Genomic DNA, 24,507 nt, shown 5'->3' with positions numbered 1-24,507 from the left:
TGTTTAACTAAACAATAATAAAATAAACTTCCATCATATCACTCTGTTGTAACAGACAGTTGTTACCCCACAGTAATGAACCACTTGAAACATTAAATAGCACAGTTGCATCAGATCCCAAGCCAACCCCTTATTCGATTACTAATTATCTCATACACAACAGCCCAATTGTGGGATTGTGCTACCAGCTTGTAATCTGGGTCATTTTGTTGAATGGATCATAAATTTTTTTCTCATTCAGCTCATCATTTATTTTATATTGCTGCTGCTCACTTGCACACATCAGCACAATTTATCTCTGTGTTAGATGAAGCATCATGACGGAGGAGGTATGGGCTCACAACTGTGAATCAACAATGGAATGGTGCAAAACAATTTTATTTGCAGTGGCGCACTTTATGCACAGGTGCACCCACTCGAGGGTTAAAGATGAGCTACCCCAGAACATTATTCCGTATGACATTTCAATGAAAATATGTCAACTTACTGATTTGTCCCTCAGCAAGATTTGCGATTATTTTAAGTGCAAATATGGCTGAACAGAGATGGTTTAGGTGTTCCAAAATGTGCGTTTTTCAGTTTAAATTGTCATTAATATGGACATCTAAGAATTTTGAAGTTTCCACCCCATTTGTTATTTCCTCATCATGTGTTGCATCTACCATTGTTGTAGTACTCCTAGATGGGCAGAACTGAATATGTTGTGCCTTTTTAAAATTGAGGGTGAGATTATTTGCAGAAAACTAGTCAATACTTTATACGAAAATTGTTTACCAATTCTTCTGTTTCTGTGTCTAAATTTACTCCTACAATTGGAGTCACAAATGACGGTGGTCGAGTTTAGGCTTGATCTGCGCACCTACTTCAGACGTTGTCTGACGGCCAGTGGGTGTTTAGTAGTGTTCTGAGCACTCCACAGTGAACGTCGTACCTAGTGCGAGCGTCACACATGATCAAAGCGAGTTATTTAGTGAATTTTTATTTTGTTTGCTGCAACTTCTCATGGCTGATGCTGGTGCTAAGTGACAAATTCTGTACAAGCAAGCAAGAGACATAATTTGAAGGCTACACACTTTCATTAAGTGCAAAGCACGTGTATGCATGTACAGCAACTGTCACTTGGAACCAGCAACAGTACAATCCGCCTCCATACCTCCACCTTCACAAAATACCGTCCTTCAGGGATTGCATTGTGCAATACTATTGTTTCTTTCCTAGATTTCGGGCTATTTGATAAGTGTAGCACATTGCTGTTATTTCTGTGTTTTTCTTGCGTGGAAGCCATGCTGATTTCTGTTTAGTAAATTAGGATCATTTAGATTTGATTTGGTGCTTCATATATTTCTCTAATATTTTTGAAAATGTTGGAAGGAATGATGTTATCACTATTTTTAGCTAAATTAGAATTATATTAATAGCTTCAGCTGCTAATGGGGTTTGATATATATCAATGGGGACAGGTGAAAATGTGTGCCCTGACCGGGACTCGAACCCGAGATCTCCTGCTTACATGGCAGATGCTCTATCCATCTGAGCCACCGACGTCACAGAGGATAGTGCAACTGCAGGGACTATCTCGCGCACGCCTCCCGCGAGACCCACATTCTTACCTTGTCAGACATGTCCGAAAGAACAGACACTGTATCCATATAAGTATATAGTTCTGGCAACACCGGCCATGACCTTCTTCTTCTGTGCAGATGCACACATATTCCCCGAACTCTTACGGGACTTGGTAAGAATGTCTTCGACGAGTAATGAGTGTGTTGGGGTGGGACACTACGAATGTAGCATGTGGACATACAAGGTGAGAATGTGGGTCTCGCAGGAGGCGTGCGTGAGATAGTCCCTGCAGTCGTGCTATCCTCTGTGCCCTCGGTGGCTAAGATGGATAGAGCATCTGCCATGTAAGCAGGAGATCCCGGGTTCGAGTCCCGGTCGGGGCACACATTTTCACCTGTCCCCATTGATGTATATCAACACCTGTTAGCAGCTGAATGTATTAATATAATTCTAATTTCATTCTAGATGTCTGCAGGTCATCAATGGTGTCTGTTCTTTCGGACGTGTTCAAAAGAACAGACACCATATCCATATAAGTATATAGTTATGGTAACACCGGCCATGACCTTCTTCTTCTGTGTGGATGCACACACATTCCCCGAATTCTTACGGGACTTGGTAAGAATGTCTTCCACAAGTAATGAGTGTGTTGGGGTGGGACATTACGAATGTAGTGTGTGGACATACAAGATGAGAGTGTGGGTCTTGCAGGAGGCATGCATGAGTTAGTCCCTGCAGTCGCACTTTCCTCTGTGCCCTCGGTCGCTCAGTTGGATGGAGTGTCTGCCATGTAATTAGGAGATCCCGGGTTCGAGTCCCAGTCAGGGCACACATTTTCACCTGTCCCCTTTGATATATATCAATGCCCGTTAGCAGATGAAGGTATTAATATAATTTTAATTTCATTCCAGATGGCTGCAGGTCATCAATGGTGTCTGTTCTTTCGAACATGCCCAAAGTTATAATAAGGGTCAGAATGTTCTTTGTACTTATTATATATCTAGATTTAGCTGTTTTAACTGCTTGTGACTATGATTTCTTATCAATATTTCAAGAGTGACAAAGTATAAATTTTAACACTTCTATACTTTTCTCCCATATAAAACATGCTCTGTTAAACACTCCTTTCAGCAATAATAAAATGGATAATGCTGTGCAATTACTGACACAATATGCTGAGGAGCTGTCAGTGACATTAAATGTAAAACCTGTCAACTTCAAAAATTAATCATTACCGTGTCCATATCCCTAATAATAAACTCTAGGGAGTATTAAATAATGTTAATAAGTATACTCATTATTATGTGGCATTACTTAGACTTTTGAGTACTTAACAGAATTCTTTACTGTAATTTTAATATGAAACCCAGAATAAGTAATTTACTCAGAAACAAACAAGTATCCAGACATTTCCATGTCTGTCAAGCTGACCTACACGATGTTCTCAGAATATAATCAGTATTGTGCTTAAGTCCTCTTTCTTATTTCTCACACCCAATGTCAGTGCCGCAAAATTTCTATACAGTTTTATATGTTGTGATAAAATGAGAGAATAAATCTTGAGGTCATTAGAGGCAGAGCAGGGACAGGGAAGGAAATTGGCTGTCTCCTTTTTAGAGAAATTATCCTTGCATTAACCTTACTAATTTATGGGAGCCCCCCAGAAAAGGTTTCGCTGCAAAGGTTACTGTGTGGAATAGCTGCACAAGCTAGAAACCACTCTTCACATAAATCCAATTTATTTCTTTTCTGATCTCTCTTAGATATGTAATACATATGATGCATGATCAAAAAGTAACAGGGAATTTTTTAATTTTGCAGGCTTTATACTTCTGATTTTCAAAACTTTTTTTTCTTATCTCATTGGTACACATATTGCTGATATATTTGTATTTTCAAATGTTTTGAATATGTACTTTATTGTTGACAGTTGAAAAGGTTATATGTATTTTTGAGTGCTTGGTGAATTTTTACTTACAGAAAAGATGGCTCAAAGAATTTGCATTACATTTTGCTTAAAAAATGGAATAAAGTGCAGCACCACATTCAAAATACTGATTATGGCTTTTAGTGAGTCTACTATGAATAAGACAAGAGTTTATGAGTGGTATAAACATTCCAAAAAGAGTCAAGAAGAAATTGGAGATGACGACTGCCCTCATTGCTCTAGCACAACAACTATTGACAACAATGCGGAAGGAGTAAAGAAAATGGTTCTGTAAAAATCACCATCACAGAGGTTGCTGATGATGTTGGCATATCCTATGTCTCATGGAAAGCAATGTTTTTGTATGCTTTGAGCATGAAATGAGTAGCAGTAAAGGTTGTTCCGAAATTGTTGAATTTTGACCGATAAAGACATTACTCAGACATTGCTAAGAAATTGCTGAATGAATTCAACAACAACCTAGAACAATTGGGTATATGGGCATGACATCAAAACCAAAGCCCAATTGTCCCAGTGGAAACTGCTTGAAGAGCCAAGACTAAAAAAATTCAACAAGTTCATTCACATGTGAAGGTTCTTCTGACTGTTTACTTTGATTACAATGGTAGAATGCATCATGAGTTCCTGCCGTATGGTCAAGAAGAATACTAACTGGAGGTTATATGGCATTTGCATGAAGCAATTGAAAGAAAACAATCAGAATTGTGGCAAAACCACTCATGGAAATTGCACCACAATAATGCTCCTGCTCACACTTGTTTATGATTTTATGATTTTTTGGCAAAAAATGAAACTTTTTGTTGCCTCTGTGAATATCTAACAAACATTGCCTCCTGTGACTTCTTTCCATTCCTGAGGCTGAAGAGAGCCATGAAAGGATATTGTTTTGCTACCACTGATGAGAGAAAAACAGGATTGCTGTAGGAGCTGAACACAATAATGAAAAGCAAGTTCCAGATTATATCTGAGGAAGAGAACTTTGAAGGGCACACAGTTGATGTTGATGAATAAATAAAGATACATTAAGAAAAACAAAAATTCCCGTTACTTTTTTATCACAACTGTTTTCAAAGCTTTATGATCTAAAGCATAGGGCATAAGCATCAAGTAACAATGTATAAACAGTTGATATAGAAACATCTAATTCAAAGATATATACAAAAATTTTCATGTAGGAACATGAAAATTCGACCCCGCTAAAAGTTGTCTGTTCTACAATTGTCATAACTATCTGAAAATTCTTATTCCCATCTTTCTAAAGAATATCTTATCTTTTGTGAAAACTATGTAGTTCAAAAACTATCTTTATTCAAGACTGTATGTGTCTACAATGTTAGAATCTTAACAGGCAATCTTTTCAAAGATGCAGTCTCATCATATTGTAGTCCTAATTTTTCTGATTCCAACAATACACAATTTTATCTTAATAATATGTTAGTTAGCAAAATATTTCAATTGGAAAATCTGTTTCTAGAATATTTTTGATGGGCTTTTGTAAGATACACTCAAGAACCACCTCATAAAACAGAACCATCATTTCTAACAATTTAAGGATGTTGAGCCAACTGTTAACCAAAATAGGTTTTCTGTCTAACATGTATCTGTATACTACACCTTTTTTTTCCACATCTACATACATACTCTGCAAACCACTACACAGAACATGGTGGAGGGTACCTATTACCATTGCTAGTCAATTCCCTTTTCTGCCCACTGGACAAGTGGAGCAAGAGAAAACTACCCGTCTATATGCCTCGGTATGAGCCCTAACTTCTCTTATCTTACATTTGTGGTCCTTACACCAGATGTAAGATGGTGACAATGGAATCGGACTGCCTTCAGTCGCATAAGCCAGTTCTCTAAACTTTCTCAGTAGTGTTTCATGTAAAGAATGTTGTCTTCCCTCCATGGATTCCAATTTGAGTTGATGGTGCATCTCCGTAATACTTGCATGTTGACTGAAACTACCAGTAATAAATGTAGCAGCACACCTCTGAATTACTTTGACATTTTCCTTTAATCTGATCTTGTTGGGTTTCAAACACGCAAGCAGTACTGAAGTATGAATCACAATAGGGTTCTATGTGATCTCTTTTATAGATGAGCTGCAGTTTCCTAAAATTCCCACAATAAACTGAAGTCGACCATTCATTTTCTCTACAACTGACCTTATACACTCATCCCATTTTGTATTGCTTTACAGTATTACACCTAGATGTTTAATCGATGCAAGCATGATAACACTGCTTTCCTTGATATATTGTTAGGCTGACATCTATTGTGGGAGGATCAACTTGATATTTTATGTCAAAAATTAAGAAAATCAATCAAAACAATGAAGACTAAAGCACAAGTTCTTAATTATGAGCAAATGAGTATTATCTACCATTCTTTATGGACACTGCAATGCTTAATTTTTGAAGTTGGCAGGTTTTACATTTAATGTCACTGACAGCTCCTCAGCATATTGTGTCAGTAATTGCACAGCATTATTCATTTTATTATTGCTGAAAGGAGTGTTTAACAGAGCATGTTTTATTTGGGAGAAAATAATAGAAGTGTTAAACTTTATACTTTGTCACTCATGAAATATTGATAAGAAATCATAGTCACAAGCAGTTAAAACAGCTAAATCTAGATATATAATGAGTACAAAGAACATTCTGACCTCTATTATAACTTTGGGCAGGGTTCATAACTGTGTCGTTAGTGTTTCGTCCTCTTCCCATATTCATCAACATAGCGAATAAAGCAGCTTATTTTTTAACATAAGGTGTTGAAAGGTAAATCTGTGAGAGAGGTTGCAGCTGTTATTTTATGCTTCATGGTTTGTGTTGTGCTGTACATTCCTGATCCTTTGGAGTTATGGTGGTATACAATGATTTCTCTCATTCCTTATATCTGTTAGAACATGTTTCATGAGAGAAAGCATCCACACTATGTATAAGACAGTTACACAGAATTCTGGGGAAAAAAATGTAAGACCACAGTGTACATAGTTAAAAGTTGGCTACCATTCTTCAGTGGAAGTAATCTGCAGTCATGACAACATTACTGACAGCACACAAGTCAATATCTTTAGAAAGACACATTATGTGGCTCAGCATATTAGTTGATAAGATTTCAATCTGTAGCCTGAAGTTTTGACAGTTTAACTTCCAACTTATACTAACACTGTTTAATGTGACTTCCAGCTATGGCAACAGTAAGTTGTCAACTGCAAAAAAGTAAATAAAAGCATCACACTTTGTTAAGCATTCCACAGTAACCCTTTTTCTGGGAGAACCAGTTCTTTGGTAAGAAGAACACAATGAATACCACTATAATAAGATCATGCCTCCTGAAGTGCATTGGTGTTCACACCAACCTGTTAACTAACTTTTATTCATGCTTAATATGAGATTTTTATTTATTCCACGAGATAGTGTTGTGTGGATTCAGAGGATTGGTTCTGTGACATGTGATGTTATTATTTAGTATACATAGTGCAATTGGAACATGCATTTTTTTATTTATCACCTAGGTCATACCAAGACCCTGGCCTTTACCCGGTGCATATTATAGCCACAATCTAAGACAATGTGAAAAATTTTACAGAAGATGGTGTCCTGCATGATTTTCAATAAACTTCACTAGATATTTAAAGTTTGATGTATGCATGTGTAGGAAATATCAATATTGGAACTTGGTAGTGATGTGAAGTGAGTCTAGAAATTGATTTGTGAATTAACAGTGTGATTTTGACACATGATAATATTTTATTTTCTGTACACAGATCTGCCTAGCACAATTTTGAAAACAGTAAAATAACAAGCTGGTTAATTTCTAAAATTAATAAGTATTTTATATCCCCTTTGTATCAATATATTGTAAATGTCATAAAACATGGCTATCATTGCCTGCATTTTTCTGTAAATAAATTGCTTTATAATTTAAGGAAACTCTCTTACAATTCATCACTCCTTAGCCAGAATTATGACTATAATATAGATTTAATTTTTATTTTTGTGTAGGTATATTCCATGTGAGAGGTGAGTGATTATTTAAGATTTTTTTAAATACTTAGTGCCAACACTTCATAGTGATGACAAGAAAATCTCAGTAAATTATTACTAAAGTTGATGCAAGAATATTTACAGAAAATTATTACTAACACACTAAGTTTTCTTAATTAAGTGCTGCACAATTTGAAATGCCATGTTTTTTTTTAAAGAATATTGCCTCATAATTTTACAGCACCATTGCTGTAGATGTTTCACATATGTAAAGTTGGAAAGAAATATTAACTAAATGTTACTCATTAAGAAGAACTGTGTAATCATTTGCAAGAAAAATTTTATTTTATTCTTCTACATCTCAAGAGATCTTTTCTTTCTTCCTGTCACTACTGTTTTCTTTTTCATTTTCCTATGTCAGTTACCTTTGATTCATACTTCTGTGCCACTCCGTGACAATTACAGTTTTTATGCAAAAAGAAATACTTCAGTTGTCTACAATATTCACAAAAAGTGACATTACTAACATCAGAAATCGTTCTTTTTGAAGGACAAATAACTGCAACAAAGCATTTGAAAATTTTCAACTTTTTTTTTTCTTTTTTACCTGTGCCAATCAAAATTAAAGACATGTGGAACAATGATTATGTAAGTCTACATTTTTCTCAGGAACTGAAATCAATGTTCATGTTCCTTCTCATACTCTCGTTTTAAAAAACAGATATAATATACTTTAATTTCTACTATATGTGATGTGTAACACACTAATTTTGAAAAATCTGTAACAAAATAACACTGTGCAAGTCTTAAGGAGTATAACTTGTCATCAGGTCAGTCCACCACTACCGCTACTACTGATGCTGCTGCAACTAACATCTTAGGCATGGAGTCTAGTATGATACCTACTGGTAGTACTTTCAGTGCCTCATCATCTTATGCCACTTCAGTGAACAAGGAACAAGTAACAGAAACTGTTTCTTCAGTTCACAACATAAGTAAGAAAACTGAGAAACAAGTGAAGAAAGAGGAGAATAGTTTTATTACTAGAGCTGTTTCTGAAGACACATCATCTCTAAAACAATCTTTAAGTGAAATAATCAAGGGTGAGCAAGTTTCTTCAAATAAAGTGGCTGAGGAAATGACAAGTGCAAAATCTACCGAATTTATTGAACAAGGTATAAGAGACGCAGCTACATTTCCACCATTGCAGTTCAGACAGTCATCATCTGCAAAAGAGACCGCAAAAGAAAATATTATTGAGTACACAAATATCCATAAGCAATTAGATACTGCAGAGACTGAGAGTGGTGTGTTGTACGAGTCAAAACAGCCTGTTAGAACTCTTATAGAATCATTTGAGCAGAATACAAGGCCACCATTTAAGTATAAACAGGTTCAGCCAGAATCACAAATGGCAGGAATTTTACAACAGAAGCAAGAATCAAAGCCACACCCAAGTTGCTATTACATTGCAAATGTTGCAAATGTGAAATCACGAACATTTGATGTGCCACTACAACAGGGCATTGAAACAAAAACAGAGGGTGTTTCATTTTCATCTCAAATAACTGAAAAAACGCATATCGAATCAAGCTACGAGCAGAAATCAGAAATGCGTACGAGTACTTCTTTTTTCTCACAACAAGGTGCATCCGCACAGCTCACAGAGCAAAAAACGTCAGTACCAACGATTCCTAAGGCCCAGCCTCCACAGCACAAGACAGTATCATCCACAACCGGATCTGTCCAGCAGCTTCTAACAAAAACAGCAGGCAAGACCTGTTTTTTTGTTTCACTCCAGTTTTTTGAGTAGATAGACCCATTTTTGACTGCTACTTGTGATTTAGTATTTCCTATTAACATAAATAACTTTTAGATGTAAATAAATATTAACAAATTTGATCAGTGCCTTCCTACTGATAGTAGCTATACATACATATTTAATATTTGCATGCTGACATATGTGCATTTGTGATGACCATAAATTGCCATTCAGCCATGTTGAATCTTATTTCTGCAGAGACTTGCTCAGTTCCAATGCACTATTTTTTAATCTCTGCTTTGTTGCTGGCAATGGCATCTATGAGGCATGCAGGCCACAGTGTTTTATTATGTGAAAGATTACAGTCCTCTTCAGGCAGCGCTTTATCAATGTTGAGTTTTCCTTCAACATACAGGGTCGAGACTGGAATACCCATTTCATCATCAGTTGTATCTGGGAAAGCAATCACAATTATATAGATTCAGTTAAATTCATCCATGCATGGATAGCCACTAACCACTGATATCCAGTCAAACCATTTTACCATGCAGGTAAAATCACATAAGATCACACAAAAACTTTTTAAAAAATCCAAACTGAACATCCGTGTTGGTTTCGTATCTGTATGGAAGTTTTCAAATATCTTTGCGATTTGACTTACATGGTAAAGTGGTATGGCAGGAAATGGTCAGCTGATAGCCATATATGGGTATATTTCTTTGGTTCAGTGCAGATGTGATTGATATCCCAGATACATCTGATGATGGAATGATTGTTCTGAAACTGCATATATATTGTATGAATAAATAATATTTCTAAATGTGCACCCTAAGGATGTTTGTAATCTCTCATACAGTAGTCTGTATAACTTTTTTAAAAAAAATTTTTTAAAGTAGATTGTATTTGTTTCAGTTACAGTCAGTTAGGTTAGTTCTAAAGTGTAGTATGTGGTGAGAAACTAGTATGGAAAAAAGTACGCTTTTTCTCAGAGTGCAAGCTGTGGAATACTGAAAGTGAATTTATTTAGCATTTGATGCTCTTGAACTATTAGAAGTATATTAACAATTGCAAACAAATAAATAATGAACAACCAGTTACATAAACACTAGGAAACCAAAGGCCACTGTCCACATATCCCAACAACTCAGTTTCTTTATAATCAGCATGATGTAGTTCTTCCAGGGATCTGGCAAAACTACACAATAGTCAGATGTGCATCTCTGCATCACCTTCTGCAGTCACAGCTTGGGGCTGTCCCACATCTGATTTAGTTCAGTTTGCACCAAGTGATGCATGGGAGTTGACATTTGGTTTTCAACTTGTAGGAAGCCTTGCTGTGGTCAACACTCCAATTTCCAGGCAGCCACAGGATGACATTTCTGGTAACAGGCTCATGGCAGTTCTCCAGGCTGGTTGACAAGGCTTCAGTCAGGTTACAGAACGTTGCTAGGGGACAAACTAGTTTTTGTATATTCTTGGTCATGACTGAGTATTTGCTCTGTTTTTACATGAGGTAGAGTGATGTTGGGCTTAGCACTGGGAGCCATTGAAGTAGCATATGCAGAAGCATGCTATATACAATCAAATGGCCTTTTCACTTTTGCAACTGTTTTCAAAAAGGTGGTGTTGGTAGGTGAATGGCCTATCCAAAGTGATCCCTAATACTTTGAATTCCTGTCACATTGTAACACACTGCCTCAGAATATTACCAGTGGACAGTAGCTGCTTCTTTGTTGCTCAGAATGAGTGCTGCAATATCTGCCTACACTGGGTTTGGTTTTCCTCCTCAGTACACATGTCTTCTGTCAGCCTTTTCATCTGTCTCTGACAGACATTGAACCACCATATAGATGACACAGATGTGCATAATTTGTGATACACAGTTTCTGGTAGGCAGGCTAATTTTGGTTTGTGGAATTTACTCTTCATATGTTTGGAGTAAACTTGAAACAGGTAGTTAATCAGCATATTATTCAATAAGGAGTTGATCTTTAAGTATACAATTTCTGTAGAAGTGTCTCTGTTCAGTTTATGTCATATGGCGTGGACAGGTCGAGGAAGACAGAAACAATTTTTTTTCTTTTTTCTCAAAAGTGGTTTCCAAATATGAGGGTGGTTTGAAAAGTTCTCGAAATCACCACAAGAGGTCAGTGCGAGTGCAAAGAGTTGTTCACGTGATATTCATTGGACTGTTGTCTGTAAACATGTGCCATGGCAGTGCTCTTGGAAGAGAGCTGTGGAGGTGGTGTGGCTCTGCTGTTGTTCCCACATAGTGATTTGCATAGATGGAAAAAAATTGAGATTCGAGCAGTGATTAAGTATTTCGTAAAGAAAGATATGAACGCAAAGGACATTTATGCTGATTTCCAGAATACACTGGGGGATTCTGCTCCTTCATGTTCAACTGTTACCAAGTGGACAATGAATTTAAATTTGGTCAGGAGAGCTTAGATGATGATCCACGCAGTGGTCGACCGAGATGTGTCACTACTCCAGAAATCATTGTGTAAGTTCACAAATTGGGCATGGAGGATTGCCGATTGAAAGTGTGTGAAATTGCTCATGCTTGCCAGATGTCATCTAAAAGGGTGCAGCACATTTTAACTGAAGAATTAGAAATGAAAAAATTATCTGCAAGATGGGTGCTGCTACTCTTGATGCTTGCCCGCACACGTGCCATTGCCATGGCAAAATTACACGAACTAAGGTATGAATTGTTGCCAAATCTGCCTTATTCACCTGATATGACTCTGTCATTCTTTCATGTGGCCAACGGCCGTACCATGTTGAATACACCAGTTCTCGTCCGATCACCGAAGTTAAGCAACATCGGGCCCGGTTAGTACTTGGATGGGTGACCGCCTGGGAACACCAGGGGCTGTTGGCTCCCTCTCATCCCCCATGAACCATGGACCTTGCCGTTGGAGAGGAGGCTTGCATGCCTCAGCGATACAGATGGCCGTACCGTAGGTGCAACCACAACGGAGGGGTATCTGTTGAGAGGCCAGACAAACGTGTGTGTGTGTGTGTGTGTGTGTGTGTGTGTGTGTGTGTGTGTGTCTATATATATATATATATATATATATATATATATATATATATATATATATATATATATAATAGAGGGAAACATTCCACGTGGGAAAAATATATTTAAAAACAAAGATGATGTGACTTACCATACGAAAAAGCTGGCAGGTCGATAGAAACACAAACAGACACATACACACACACAAAATTCAAGCTTTCGCAACAAACTGTTGCGTCATCAGGAAAGAGGGAAGGAGAGGGAAAGACGAAAGGAAGTGGGTTTTAAGGGAGAGGGTAAGGAGTCATTCCAATCCCGGGAGCGGAAAGACTTACCTTAGGGGGAAAAAAGGATGGGTATACACTCGCACAGACACACATATCCATCCACACATATACAGACACAAGCAGACATATTTAAAGACAAATTTGTCTTTAAATATGTCTGCTTGTGTCTGTATATGTGTGGATGGATATGTGTGTGTGTGCGAGTGTATACCCGTCCTTTTTTCCCCCTAAGGTAAGTCTTTCCGCTCCCGGGATTGGAATGACTCCTTACCCTCTCCCTTAAAACCCACATCCTTTCGTCTTTCCCTCTCCTTCCCTCTTTCCTGATGAGGCAACAGTTTGTTGCGAAAGCTTGAATTTTGTGTGTATGTTTGTGTTTGTTTGTGTGTCTATCGACCTGCCAGCGCTTTCGTTCGGTAAGTCACCTCATCTTTGTTTTTTTTTATATATTTGTGGTTGGAAGAAATAGTGAGGAACTGAAATCATTGATAAATGCTATACAATGCTATGCACATTTAATTATGGCATAGTATGAGCTTCATAGATGCTGCTTTGATAAATTGATGACAATTATATCATGTAGTACATAAAATGCCAGTTGCTCAAGAAGTACTCAATAATAAAATGGTAATACCTACTGAGACTTATTTTTGCAAGAACAATAAAATATTTTGAAATTATTGACAGAAAATGAAATTCACATTAAGCACACTCTTTAGTTTTTAATGTACAAATTATGGTACTTGTGAAATTCCTTGGTGCATACTTGAGCTGTATTTTTCACTGACTCTAAATATTTTGGAGAGGTTATGTGTGATTAAGTACCTTTTACACTGACTGAATATGAGGTACAACTGGGACACCAAGTGATTATCAACTGCTTAAATTTCATTTCCAATGAGGTAGCAGAAAAAATTAGTAATCAGGATTTCACATAAAATATTATTCCATTTTGTACAATGGAATGAATATTTATTTATTTGTACAGACCTGTTGGTATGTAGAATGTACATAAGATGTTGGACATCATTTAACACAATATTGTTTCTATCATTTTAACATCATTAATCCCGTATGGTTACACTACTCATTATCAGTACATTATTTGTATTTTTTTTAGTGGTTACAATGTTACAGTGGTTTCAGTGGATTCATACTAGCATGTTATTATTCATCAAAATACTCTTTAAGGCTGTGGAAGCAATGGGATATGCCTTTACTGCAACTTTGAACCCTGCTATGTTGTTTATTGATTGTGTGTTGCTTGGTAGTTTCCTGAATATTTTTCCCAAGGTGCAGAGCTCCGTTTGACTTGCAAATAATTCAATTTCACAGTTTATGAAGAAAAATTGAAAATATTCAGAAGAGATGCACATTTGTTATTGAATTAGTAGCAGAGTAATTAATATTAAAACTAAATCTTGTCTAGCTGGAACCATACCTTCTATTATTCAGATAAAAAGTGGTTGCATAACCTGTTGATGAAGAAACTACACTCAGACCAGAAATAGATTTGAATCTGAAGTATGTGAGCTATATGCCCACAGACTCACTACCAGGAAACAGAAATGTGACGCATATTAAGATCTGATGGACAGGTGATTTAAGAAATAAAACGAACCTGATGAAATATTTACAGCAAGGAAAAAATGAGCTGTGCTGCAAGATATCAGTCATTAGAATGCTTATTTCTGTACATTATTTAATGATCTGACATGCTTTTGAACACAACACATTATTGGAGAAAGAGATTAAAATATGGGAGCAGTGGTGCAAATAGGAAAATTAATTATGAAAGATGCCACAACAGAACAATGAATGGTGAACTTCTAATGTGTGTGACTGGAATAGTAATATACTGAGCATAGTTGAGGTTACATTAACTACAAATAAATTTTAAAATAGTACTGTACAATGAGTTTATACAAGAATGGATCACACACTTATGCTGAAACATGAAATGTGGCTTGGTGTATGTGATAGGAACTGTGTGTTCCTATGATGTATTTTGAGCACCCCAAGCCTTCCAGTGTGACTTTTTTCCTGAGCTTAGCACCTAGAAATGAAACTTAAAGAAAGTACATAGATCTCTACCATACCTGCTTCAACTGTCCAAGACACATTTTCAGTGAAGGCCTGTATCTGGGTGTCAACTCACTTTACGTTAGAAAATTTTAATGTTTGGAAACCTAAAAGAAAAGGCCACACTATTCTGATATGTGTCACTTCAGCAGATAAAAAATGTATCAACATTGAATACTTCTGTTCAGTTAAAAAATCTCTGTCATCTATCCTAGAGCACATATGATGGTAAGTCAATCAGTAACTGAGATTTTGCTGATTGTTGTTAGGTTGGCTCTATGGTTTTGTGTACACACCAACCGCTACATGGCACTAGTAGGTTGCAATACTATCGTGTTACTTCAAGCTGTTGTGACGTATAGATGGCCATGCCACACTCTGTTACACTATAGAAGAACAGCATTCTGTAGTCCATTTTTGTGGTCTGAAAGCTTACCAGGAACAGAAATTCATAGCAGACTTTCAGCAAAGATAGAACAGTTCAAAAGTGGTCGAAGGAATGTGAAGGAAGCGGAAAGAGCAGGGCATCCAGCTACAGACTCAACTGATGCTAATATTGAACAAGTCTATGTCTTTATTCTGAGTAGCAAACAGGTGACTACTGATGATGTTGCAAACCATATGCAGATCAGTCATGGTTCTATACATGAAATCATGCATAACCAGCTCAACTTTCACAAAGTCTGTGCAAAATGGGTTCCAAAGCAACTTGATGGAGAGCATAGGCATAACTGTGTGAAAATCCGTCACCTACTAGACCATCAGGTTAACAAAGGTGAGATGTTTCTAAAACAAATGATTGATGGAGATGATCCACTTGAATATGTGTTGATTGATGGAGATGATCCACTTGAATATGTGTTGGAAGGCTACCGATTCAGCTTTGATCAACAGGTGAAGGAAGCAGTGTGTATGTGGATTGCTGTGCCACCAAAAGGCTTTTTTCAGAAGGTATCAGAAAGATAGCGTCTTGGTAAACCAAGGGCATTGAAAAGCAGGGTGAATGTGATGACAAATGATATCAATAAAAATTGTGAACTCTTGTTCTCTTGTTGTACTAAAACTTTGTTTCTATGAGGAGCCACAACTTCTAATTACCTTATAAAAGAAAACATGGTCTGTTGTAGGCTATTCTTGTTAGTCATTTATTTCCACTCTGATAGTCTGAATTTCGCTAAAAATTAAATGAATGCATTCGCACATCCAATCCACCACACAAACAAACAGATATTGGTATTCACCTGTTTGGGGTTATTTAGCTCAGGTCATATAGCCCTCTCCCCTTTTGTCTGCGGGCAAGTTTTTTATTTCTAGATGCGACAGGGATTTCCCTGGCAGAGACATCACATGCCCTATGCATGCATTCAAGCACTGGGTAGCTAGGTGTGTTGTGGAACATGGTTTTTTATTCAAGAAATGAATTTGGTGCCCCCTGAAATTGCTGCCCAGGGCAAATAACCTGGCATCACATACTGTGATGTCTCCCCATCCTTTCTCCCATTACCTGCCCACACAGTGTGTCAGGTGGAGTGGTATGGTGATGGCATCACTGAAGGCTGGGCATGAATCTTGGTTTCTCAGTACTTTTGTAGCTCCTGTCAGGCACAGAACTGAACCTTGGCTGATGCCTTGATTTTAGTTGCCTCTGTGCTGGGTCCCAAGCTTTGCTTAGGGCGTAGTGAATGTCTCTGTTGGTCATCCTGTTGGCCACTCAAATTTCAATAGCCTCCATTCATTTCTTCATGCTTCATTGGGTCCCCTGTATCCATGAAATGTACTGCAACCACAGATTTTGTAAGTTCTTTAAGTGTCTTATGTGTTTCTTGTATCTTTCTTTAATTGTCTGCACAGTCTGACAGCTGTACACCTTACTGCATTTATGTAGAGTGCAGTTCCAAAACTGTGGGGTCTGTCTTAATACCTCTATTTCTTCATACTTCATTCCTGTAGCCATGTAATTTTGTAGGTTGCTGAAGTTCAGTGTGTGTCTTAACACCTCTGTTTCTTCATGCTACATTGGACCCATTGCAGCCATATAATGTTCTGCAATTACAGATTTTGTAACTTCCTTAAGTTCAGTGTGTCTTCTGTGTTCCTTGCATCTTTCTTTGGTTGCCCGCACAGTCTGCCCATTGTATGCCTTACCACATCTACATGGAATACGCTATACACCTGGTTTATGGAGCCCCATGTCATGCCCGTAGTTGAGCTATCTTGGCAGGCTTTCTTCCTCCAAAATTGGACAGACTAAGCTTTGCTTAGGATGTAGCTGTTGTATTGATGAACCTGTTGGCAACTCAAATTACAATAGCCTCCTTCAGGACACAGTCCCAAAACTATGAGGTCTTTCTTAACACTTCCATTTCTTAATACTTCATTGAGTCCCCTATAGACATACAATTTTGTAGATTGTTTAAGTCCAATGGGTGTTCTATGGTTCTTGGATCTTTCTTCAGTTGCCCGCACAGTCTGCCTGATATATGCCTTACCCTGTTTACATGGAATACTGTAAACACCCAGTTTACAGAGCTCCAAGCCACCTTTCACCATACCTAATAGAGCATGCATTTTCAGAGGTGGATGGAAAATACATTTAATGTTACATTGAGCCAGGACTCTGCCCATTTTATTTGATACTTTTACAGTGTATGACAGATAGAACATAATCTTATCCTCCTCATCGTATTCTGTTCGAAAATACAGAACACGTTTAATGTTACTTGGAAGCAGGATTATGCCCATTCTATTCCATACTTTGCTAGTGTACAGCAGATATGCCATTGTCTTGTCCTCCTTATCATGTTCTGTTTGCAAATAGAATGTGACAAGTAGCATAAGACAATGACATATCTGCCATACACCAGCGAAGTCTCAAATAAAATTGGCAGAATCCTGGCTTGATGTAACATTAAGTGCACTTTCTTTCCATCTCCAAAAATGTGTGTACTATCAGGTACGGTGAAAGATTGGGGCTCCACAAACCACATGTTTACCATATTCCATGTAAAGGCGTACATTGGGCAGATTGAGCAGGCAATTGAAGAAAGATTCAAGGAACACAAAACACACACTGAACTTAAGCAACTTATTAAATCTGCAGTTGCAGAACATTGCATGACTACAAGGGCCTCAATGAAATATGAGGAAACAGAAGAGACTGTGGCTACACACAAGCAAAGTTTGGGACCCAGTGTAAAGGCAACTAAAATCACAGCATTGAGCAAGAGCCACTCACATGCCCGATGGAGACTACAGAAGCACTGAGAGACCAAGGTTCGCTCACAACCTTCAGTGATGCCAATCCTCCAGTACTCCATCCGACGCCTCGCATAACCAAGTAGTGGGGAAGGGGTGGGGAGAGATTACAGCACAAAGGAGGTAGAATGTAGCAAAGATGTATCATGTGAAGATGACAGCATGGTACACTGTCAGAGTATCCTGTTACAAAGACAACTGCACATGGCTGGATACCTGACAGCAGTACAAACAGTCAGTTTGCTGGTAAAACTTAAGATTGGACTGGAACAAGTTTTACATACTTATTCTTGTTTTTGTGGCTTATTGTTACAGATGTATCTGTAGAATGAAGTTTCAGTAAAATATTTTAGTGATCAAATGGAATGAAAACAATGTGATATACATTTAGACAACGGCAGGCACAATTTTAGACAGAGACAAATGAATGATAATTGATATATTTCAGCATGGTAGTATTGATTTTTCAAATAGGATTTTTAATGTTGCACGAGTGATGTAGTTATAGCTTTATGTAAGAGTTCTGTTGCCTTTTGTAGGTAAAAGTTTGGAACTGCATGTTGTTGATTAATAAAACAATATTTCAACCCAACATTCAAGCTTCTGCATGCAGAGGCTACATCTGTTTTTGCATTTTTTGTATTACTACTAATTGTAACAAAATATAGCTTCTCAAACTAAAGAGCACTGTTTTGATAAAATATCTTTGTGATCTTATTGGGTTCGTTTCATCATTTCTGCAGGACCTTTTCTCTTTGCGAAATGAATGCTCAGTAAACAACAATTTGCCTACTGAGATATCACATCATGTCTTGTGAACCAAATGACAGCGTCAATAGTCCCTAACATCTTTCCTACAAATCAATAGTAATAATGCTGAAGAAACTGTGAATGGGATGGAGAATGCCATTTAACAATCAAAACTGTGTTTCTATATTACAACTTGAACAAATAGGTGACCGTATTATGTGGAATTTTTTTAAAATTAGGAACTATATTTTATTTATGTATTAGCCATCCATTAACAATAAATATTTTATGTGTGCTGTCCAAAAGATGTGCAGACTGTGTGTTGGGCCAGGTGTCATATATGGTTAGTCAGCATGTCTAGTGAAGAAAATAACTGATCTCTGTTAGTCCTGGTCCTGCTCACAGTTTCAATCTAGCATGCTTCTTGTTTTTGTTTGTAATTTGTGAAGAAGAACTGTTGATTGTAACATTCTTAGACTGTTTATTATAGCTATACTTTTCAGTCAGTGTGATAATGTTTCTCATCCTTACAGTGAAGTAGGTTTTATCTATCCATACTCTAATATGAAAGTCTTCTTTAAAAGAAGAAATATGTTGTATGTATTTTATGTTACATGTGAAATCAATGCTGGGGGTACTGCAAATGAAAAGCTGTCATTGAATGTATTAAATATTTCAAGCTAACACAATATAAATTAAAGTCATGATTTCAAGACTTGCTTCAAAATACATGAGCAATACAGAAACATGTAACATTTCATTTAGTGGGTATCTGGTAGCTTCAATAACTTTCAAAATACATATTGAGGATAACATAATTTTTTCCTGATTTTGTTGTTGTTTAGCACTATATTAAATCTTTACACATAAGCTGTCCCAACTTAACTGTTTATCTGGTGAAACATAAATATCTTAATGTGCAAATAAGTCTGCTCACTTGCATACCTTCAGTCTCAGCACCAGACTACCTTTGTGACAAGCATCCATTGAGAACAGTCCGTGTGCACCATGTGCTGCTGGATAGACGACTGTAGGACAAGCATAAAATGATACAAGTTTGTGACACTGCCTCTGTAAACATATTTATGCAGTACTGATATCCTCAATTTTCAGCCCTCATAACGATTCCAGGAAGTAAAGTTATAACAGCTAAAATATGTCAACAGCATGGTTATGAACTTTTTTTATCCAGGAGTGCACCCAGAAATTATTGCCATTCAGATATGGGTCAAAACAAAAAATATATTCCGTAAGCTCAAAGCGTCTCTGAATAGTTTTGTGTTATATAGATGTGATGTAGCTCTCCAAAATAAATTTTTCTATTTCATGTATAGCAAGTTTGCTATGTAGAGTGAAAGTTGGGCCACTTTGTATGGCAGTGATCAGCCATTTCCATGTAACATTGAGTAGTAGCAGAGCTTATTGTTTTTTTGTTAATACACACTGATTTTTTTCTCTCATTAGTGTTAGTTCTGTCTCAGGTTCCTTAATTTCATGCTTGATACAGCATTTTTCTGCTTTTGCACTTCGCTCCACTTTTTCACTGATAATGTTAAGCACATATTCACGAGTTTCATGAGCTTGCCTTCTGCTATTTCTTCAAGATACCTGTTAGCTATAGGGTGGAACAGCAGCGGAAGTGGCTTTAATAAAGTGCAATGTAGCCACTGCATTCTGCTTTAAGATATTCCTTTGTGGAAATTTCACAGAGCTGAAAATATTGATCACATTTCTGGGTATTTGGGGAAATTATGATTAGATTTCTGATTACAGTTTTCACATTAAGTCACAGCCTAATCTCAAACAGAATAATAAAACTTGATAGAACAGAAAAACAAAGCACAACAGTACAAAACTTACTTGCTTCAGCACATAAGAGCATGTGTGAACTGAGTGGAGCTTATTGATAGTGACAAAATGTGCAGAACGGAGGTAAATCTCATGCACAAACATTGGGTTCCCTTGACTGATGACATTTGTGCTGTTAGTTGTTTAATGTACATCTTGTTACTAATTCACAGCCATATCAGTGTGTTACAATACGTTGGTTGCTGATCAGCCAAAGTTTAATATATAATTTGTTACTGTATTCTTGTATTTAATATTAATGCATTGAATGTGCACCATTTGCTGGTGAAGTTATTAATTGTCTTTGAAATTCTTAATTTTCTTGTGCATCTTCAACATTAGTAAATTGTACTTATTTAAAACAAGAGTAAATTGTCAATTAATGTTACCTTCTGCTTTCAGTGCCTCCAGCTCCAGTGTACAGTTACGAGCCTTCTATTGAGATAGTTCAGGAACAGCCTCCTGCAGCCAGATTTTCATTCAAAACGCTGAACAATTACAACACAGCACCCAGAGGCTGGGGCCAAGGACTTGACTACTACAGACCAGTCACTTTTGCACCCACAAGGATAGGTTAAATACCATGTGCCATAATAAACTCATTTCATTGAAATCACCATGCTGCTCATAATTTCCTTTTTTCAATAAAAACTTTTTAAAATGCAAGTTATATACACTATTCACATCAAATAATGTTTATGTAGTGTACCTGATGGAAATGGTTAAAGCAAAACTTGTGAGATGTGCCAAATATTTTGATGAGTGTTGTACAGTATTTCATGTACACCATGAGTCTTAATTAGTAAAATACAGAAAAAAATTATTACAATATTGATTTGTTACTGTTGCTTCCTCATTCATATTTTCCTATGTGTAACCATTCTGCAGACACAAGATTCATTAGTGGCCATTCTACCCATTCTTTTGCTGCTTACAACATCGCTGATTAGAGCTTAAAGAAGAGCTTCAGTTGCAAAACTTCCTAGATTCCATGTTCTTTCAGGTTTGCAAATATTTAGTTCAATAATTACACTGATTACTTCGTCTGCCCCTGGTATCTGAGTGGTCGTAATGACAGAAGGGCCTAGGTTCGATTCCTGGCGGAGTTGGAGATTTTCTCTGCTCAGGGGCTAGGTGTTGTGTTGTCCTAATCATCATCATTTCATCCCCATCAACGCGCAAGTCACCGAAGTGGGTCAAATCAAAAGACTTGCACCTGGCGAACAGTCTACCCAATGGAAGGCCCTAGTCAAACGACATATACATTTTGCTGATTATTTCTGACTACAGTGTCTGTAAAAATATTCACTAAAAAATCAATACATGTCATAGAATGAAATGCCACAATTGGTATAGAATTTCTTGCTTAATTAAACATATGACTGTCAGCCTATTCTCGAGTAGCCACCAAATTATGGCTGCAATTTCCGGATCATAAAAATTATCCCAATAACATACAAAAATCAGATGAGCTTATTTTACAGTTCACCACAAAAGAAGAATTACATTCACTCTTAATTTTGTTCTCTGTGCAGGCTGCACATTAAAATTCACCTATCTCAGAACAGCGTCTGCTCGATGTCCCTTCACTCGGCAACATAGATACTTACAAGATGATGTAAAAGGAGCATTGATAAAAAACTCCATATCAACAATTACTGAGGATGCACAACTCTAGTAATGAAAGAAAAGTCTGTAGAAAAACTATCATTCAATTCTATTGGGCAGTAAGAAAATGGATTAGCTTCTGGAAAATAATGTCCGAAATTTCCACACAAAAATGTTTATTTTGTCCTTATAGCCAAAGAAGTGGTACTATTCAGTCCACATTTAAACTATTGGCTATTTTCTTCCAGTTCACAATTCATATACACATTTCATACGCACAGCAGCCAGAAATCTGTCCAGATCCGACCCGAATTAAACAACAGTTTCACAGTCATTAATTTCCCCACTAATCTGAGTTATTACATTCAGTCCTTCTTGTGGATTTCTAAAAAAGAAATTGCTCGCCAAAAATGGTCAGTGGTTGAATACTGAAACATGCTATGTGGATACTATGAAGGCCAAATTTTCACACGCAAATATCTTTCCAATAAAACAATTACAAAACTTCCAAACTTCACAAAACTGCACGTAAATGCAACTGCTATTATGGCCACACAATCTGGACTCAAGGAGCCAAATATCATATTTCCTAATTGAATTTAGTTCCCTAAGTGTCAGTTTTTTACTTTTTAGTAATTTTTTTTATCTCCTAAACTGTGATAGTTACAGTGTTAAAATTTTTATACAATCTTCTCCTCAATGACAAAAGGTAGTGTGCTGATTTTGAAAATGTTTGAATTATATTTAATATCATTTATTTAAGTTCAAGGTGGTATGAATATACAGTCGCTCAAAGTGACATAGGAGCCGTTCTCACGCTGCAGTAGCAGCAGGTGTATATGACTCATAGGTAGGACACAACTTGTGGTCTCCTTCACAGCCTCTGGCTACAATACTGCAGGCTGTACTGCAATGTAGCTTACTGCAATGATTGTTATCGCGCATTAATTCGTGGTATCACATATGGCCTAAGAACCTAAAATTTCTGCTGAACATATTTTGTGGTTCTTATTGCAAACAAAAGTTGAATCTTGAACTACCATGACAGTGTTATCAAACTTTGTTTTCATCAATTAACCAAATATCTAAACTTCATGACAGTATCATATACAATTACATCGAATATCAAAGGCTAGGACTGAGTAGCATACAATCAAATTAATTCACAGAAAATTTCCATCTTTCTCCAAAATCACATTTTTCTCAAAATTAAATCAGCAATATACACTCCAGGAAATGGAAAAAAGAACACATTGACACCGGTGTGTCAGACCCACCATACTTGCTCCGGACACTGCGAGAGGGCTGTACAAGCAATGATCACACGCACGGCACAGCGGACACACCAGGAACCGTGGTGTTGGCCGTCGAATGGCGCTAGCTGCGCAGCGTTTGTGCACCGCCGCCGTCAGTGTCAGCCAGTTTGCCGTGGCATACGGAGCTCCATCGCAGTCTTTAACACTGGTAGCATGCCGCGACAGCGTGGACGTGAACCGTATGTGCAGTTGACGGACTTTGAGCGAGGGCGTATAGTGGGCATGCGGGAGGCCGGGTGGACGTACCGCCGAATTGCTCAACACGTGGGGCGTGAGGTCTCCACAGTACATCGATGTTGTCGCCAGTGGTCGGCGGAAGGTGCACGTGCCCGTCGACCTGGGACCGGACCGCAGCGATGCACGGATGCACGCCAAGACCGTAGGATCCTATGCAGTGCCGTAGGGGACCGCACCGCCACTTCCCAGCAAATTAGGGACACTGTTGCTCCTGGGGTATCGGCGAGGACCATTCGCAACCGTCTCCATGAAGCTGGGCTACGGTCCCGCACACCGTTAGGCCGTCTTCCGCTCACGCCCCAACATCGTGCAGCCCGCCTCCAGTGGTGTCGCGACAGGCGTGAATGGAAGGACGAATGGAGACGTGTCGTCTTCAGCGATGAGAGTCGCTTCTGCCTTGGTGCCAATGACGGTCGTATGCGTTTTTGGCGCCGTGCAGGTGAGTGCCACAATCAGGACTGCATACGACCGAGGCACACAGGGCCAACACCCGGCATCATGGTGTTGGGAGCGATCTCCTACACTGGCCGACACCATTGGTGATCGTCGAGGGGACACTGAATAGTGCACGGTACATCCAAACCGTCATCGAACCCATCGTTCTACCATTCCTAGACCGGCAAGGGAACTTGCTGTTCCAACAGGACAATGCACGTCCGCATGTATCCCGTGCCACCCAACGTGCTCTAGAAGGTGTAAGTCAACTACCCTGGCCAGCAAGATCTCCGGATCTGTCCCCCATTGAGCATGTTGGGACTGGATGAAGCGTCGTCTCACGCGGTCTGCACGTCCAGCACGAACGCTGGTCCAACTGAGGCGCCAGGTGGA

The 24,507-nt window shown here is 38.0% G+C and overlaps 1 protein-coding gene and 1 non-coding gene across 11 annotated transcripts in view; both read left to right on the top strand.

The window, feature by feature from the left end:
• The window catches only part of LOC126414772 (probable basic-leucine zipper transcription factor N), a 409,868-nt gene extending 388,519 nt beyond the window's left edge, over positions 1–21,349 (top strand). For 9 of the 10 annotated variants that reach the window (XM_050083381.1, XM_050083380.1, XM_050083383.1 and 6 more), the window contains 2 exons: positions 8,337–9,278; positions 20,921–21,349. In XM_050083381.1, coding sequence (XP_049939338.1) covers positions 8,337–9,278; positions 20,921–21,096 — 1,118 coding nt within the window. In that variant the 3' untranslated portion in view covers positions 21,097–21,349. The remainder of the gene's footprint in view (positions 1–8,336; positions 9,279–20,920) is intronic. The other variant, XM_050083385.1, reaches the window with a different exon arrangement.
• On the top strand, positions 12,037–12,155 carry LOC126427050 (5S ribosomal RNA). The gene has a single exon (XR_007576514.1). It is a non-coding gene; the product is annotated as a 5S ribosomal RNA (ribosomal RNA).
• Positions 21,350–24,507: the final 3,158 nt, after the last annotated feature.

This window comes from Schistocerca serialis, chromosome 1 (assembly GCF_023864345.2).
Source record: "Schistocerca serialis cubense isolate TAMUIC-IGC-003099 chromosome 1, iqSchSeri2.2, whole genome shotgun sequence".
In the NCBI taxonomy this organism is placed as follows: domain Eukaryota; kingdom Metazoa; phylum Arthropoda; class Insecta; order Orthoptera; family Acrididae; genus Schistocerca; species Schistocerca serialis.
Note: the sequence above shows the minus strand (reverse complement) of the source record. Positions and strands in the feature narration are given on the sequence as shown.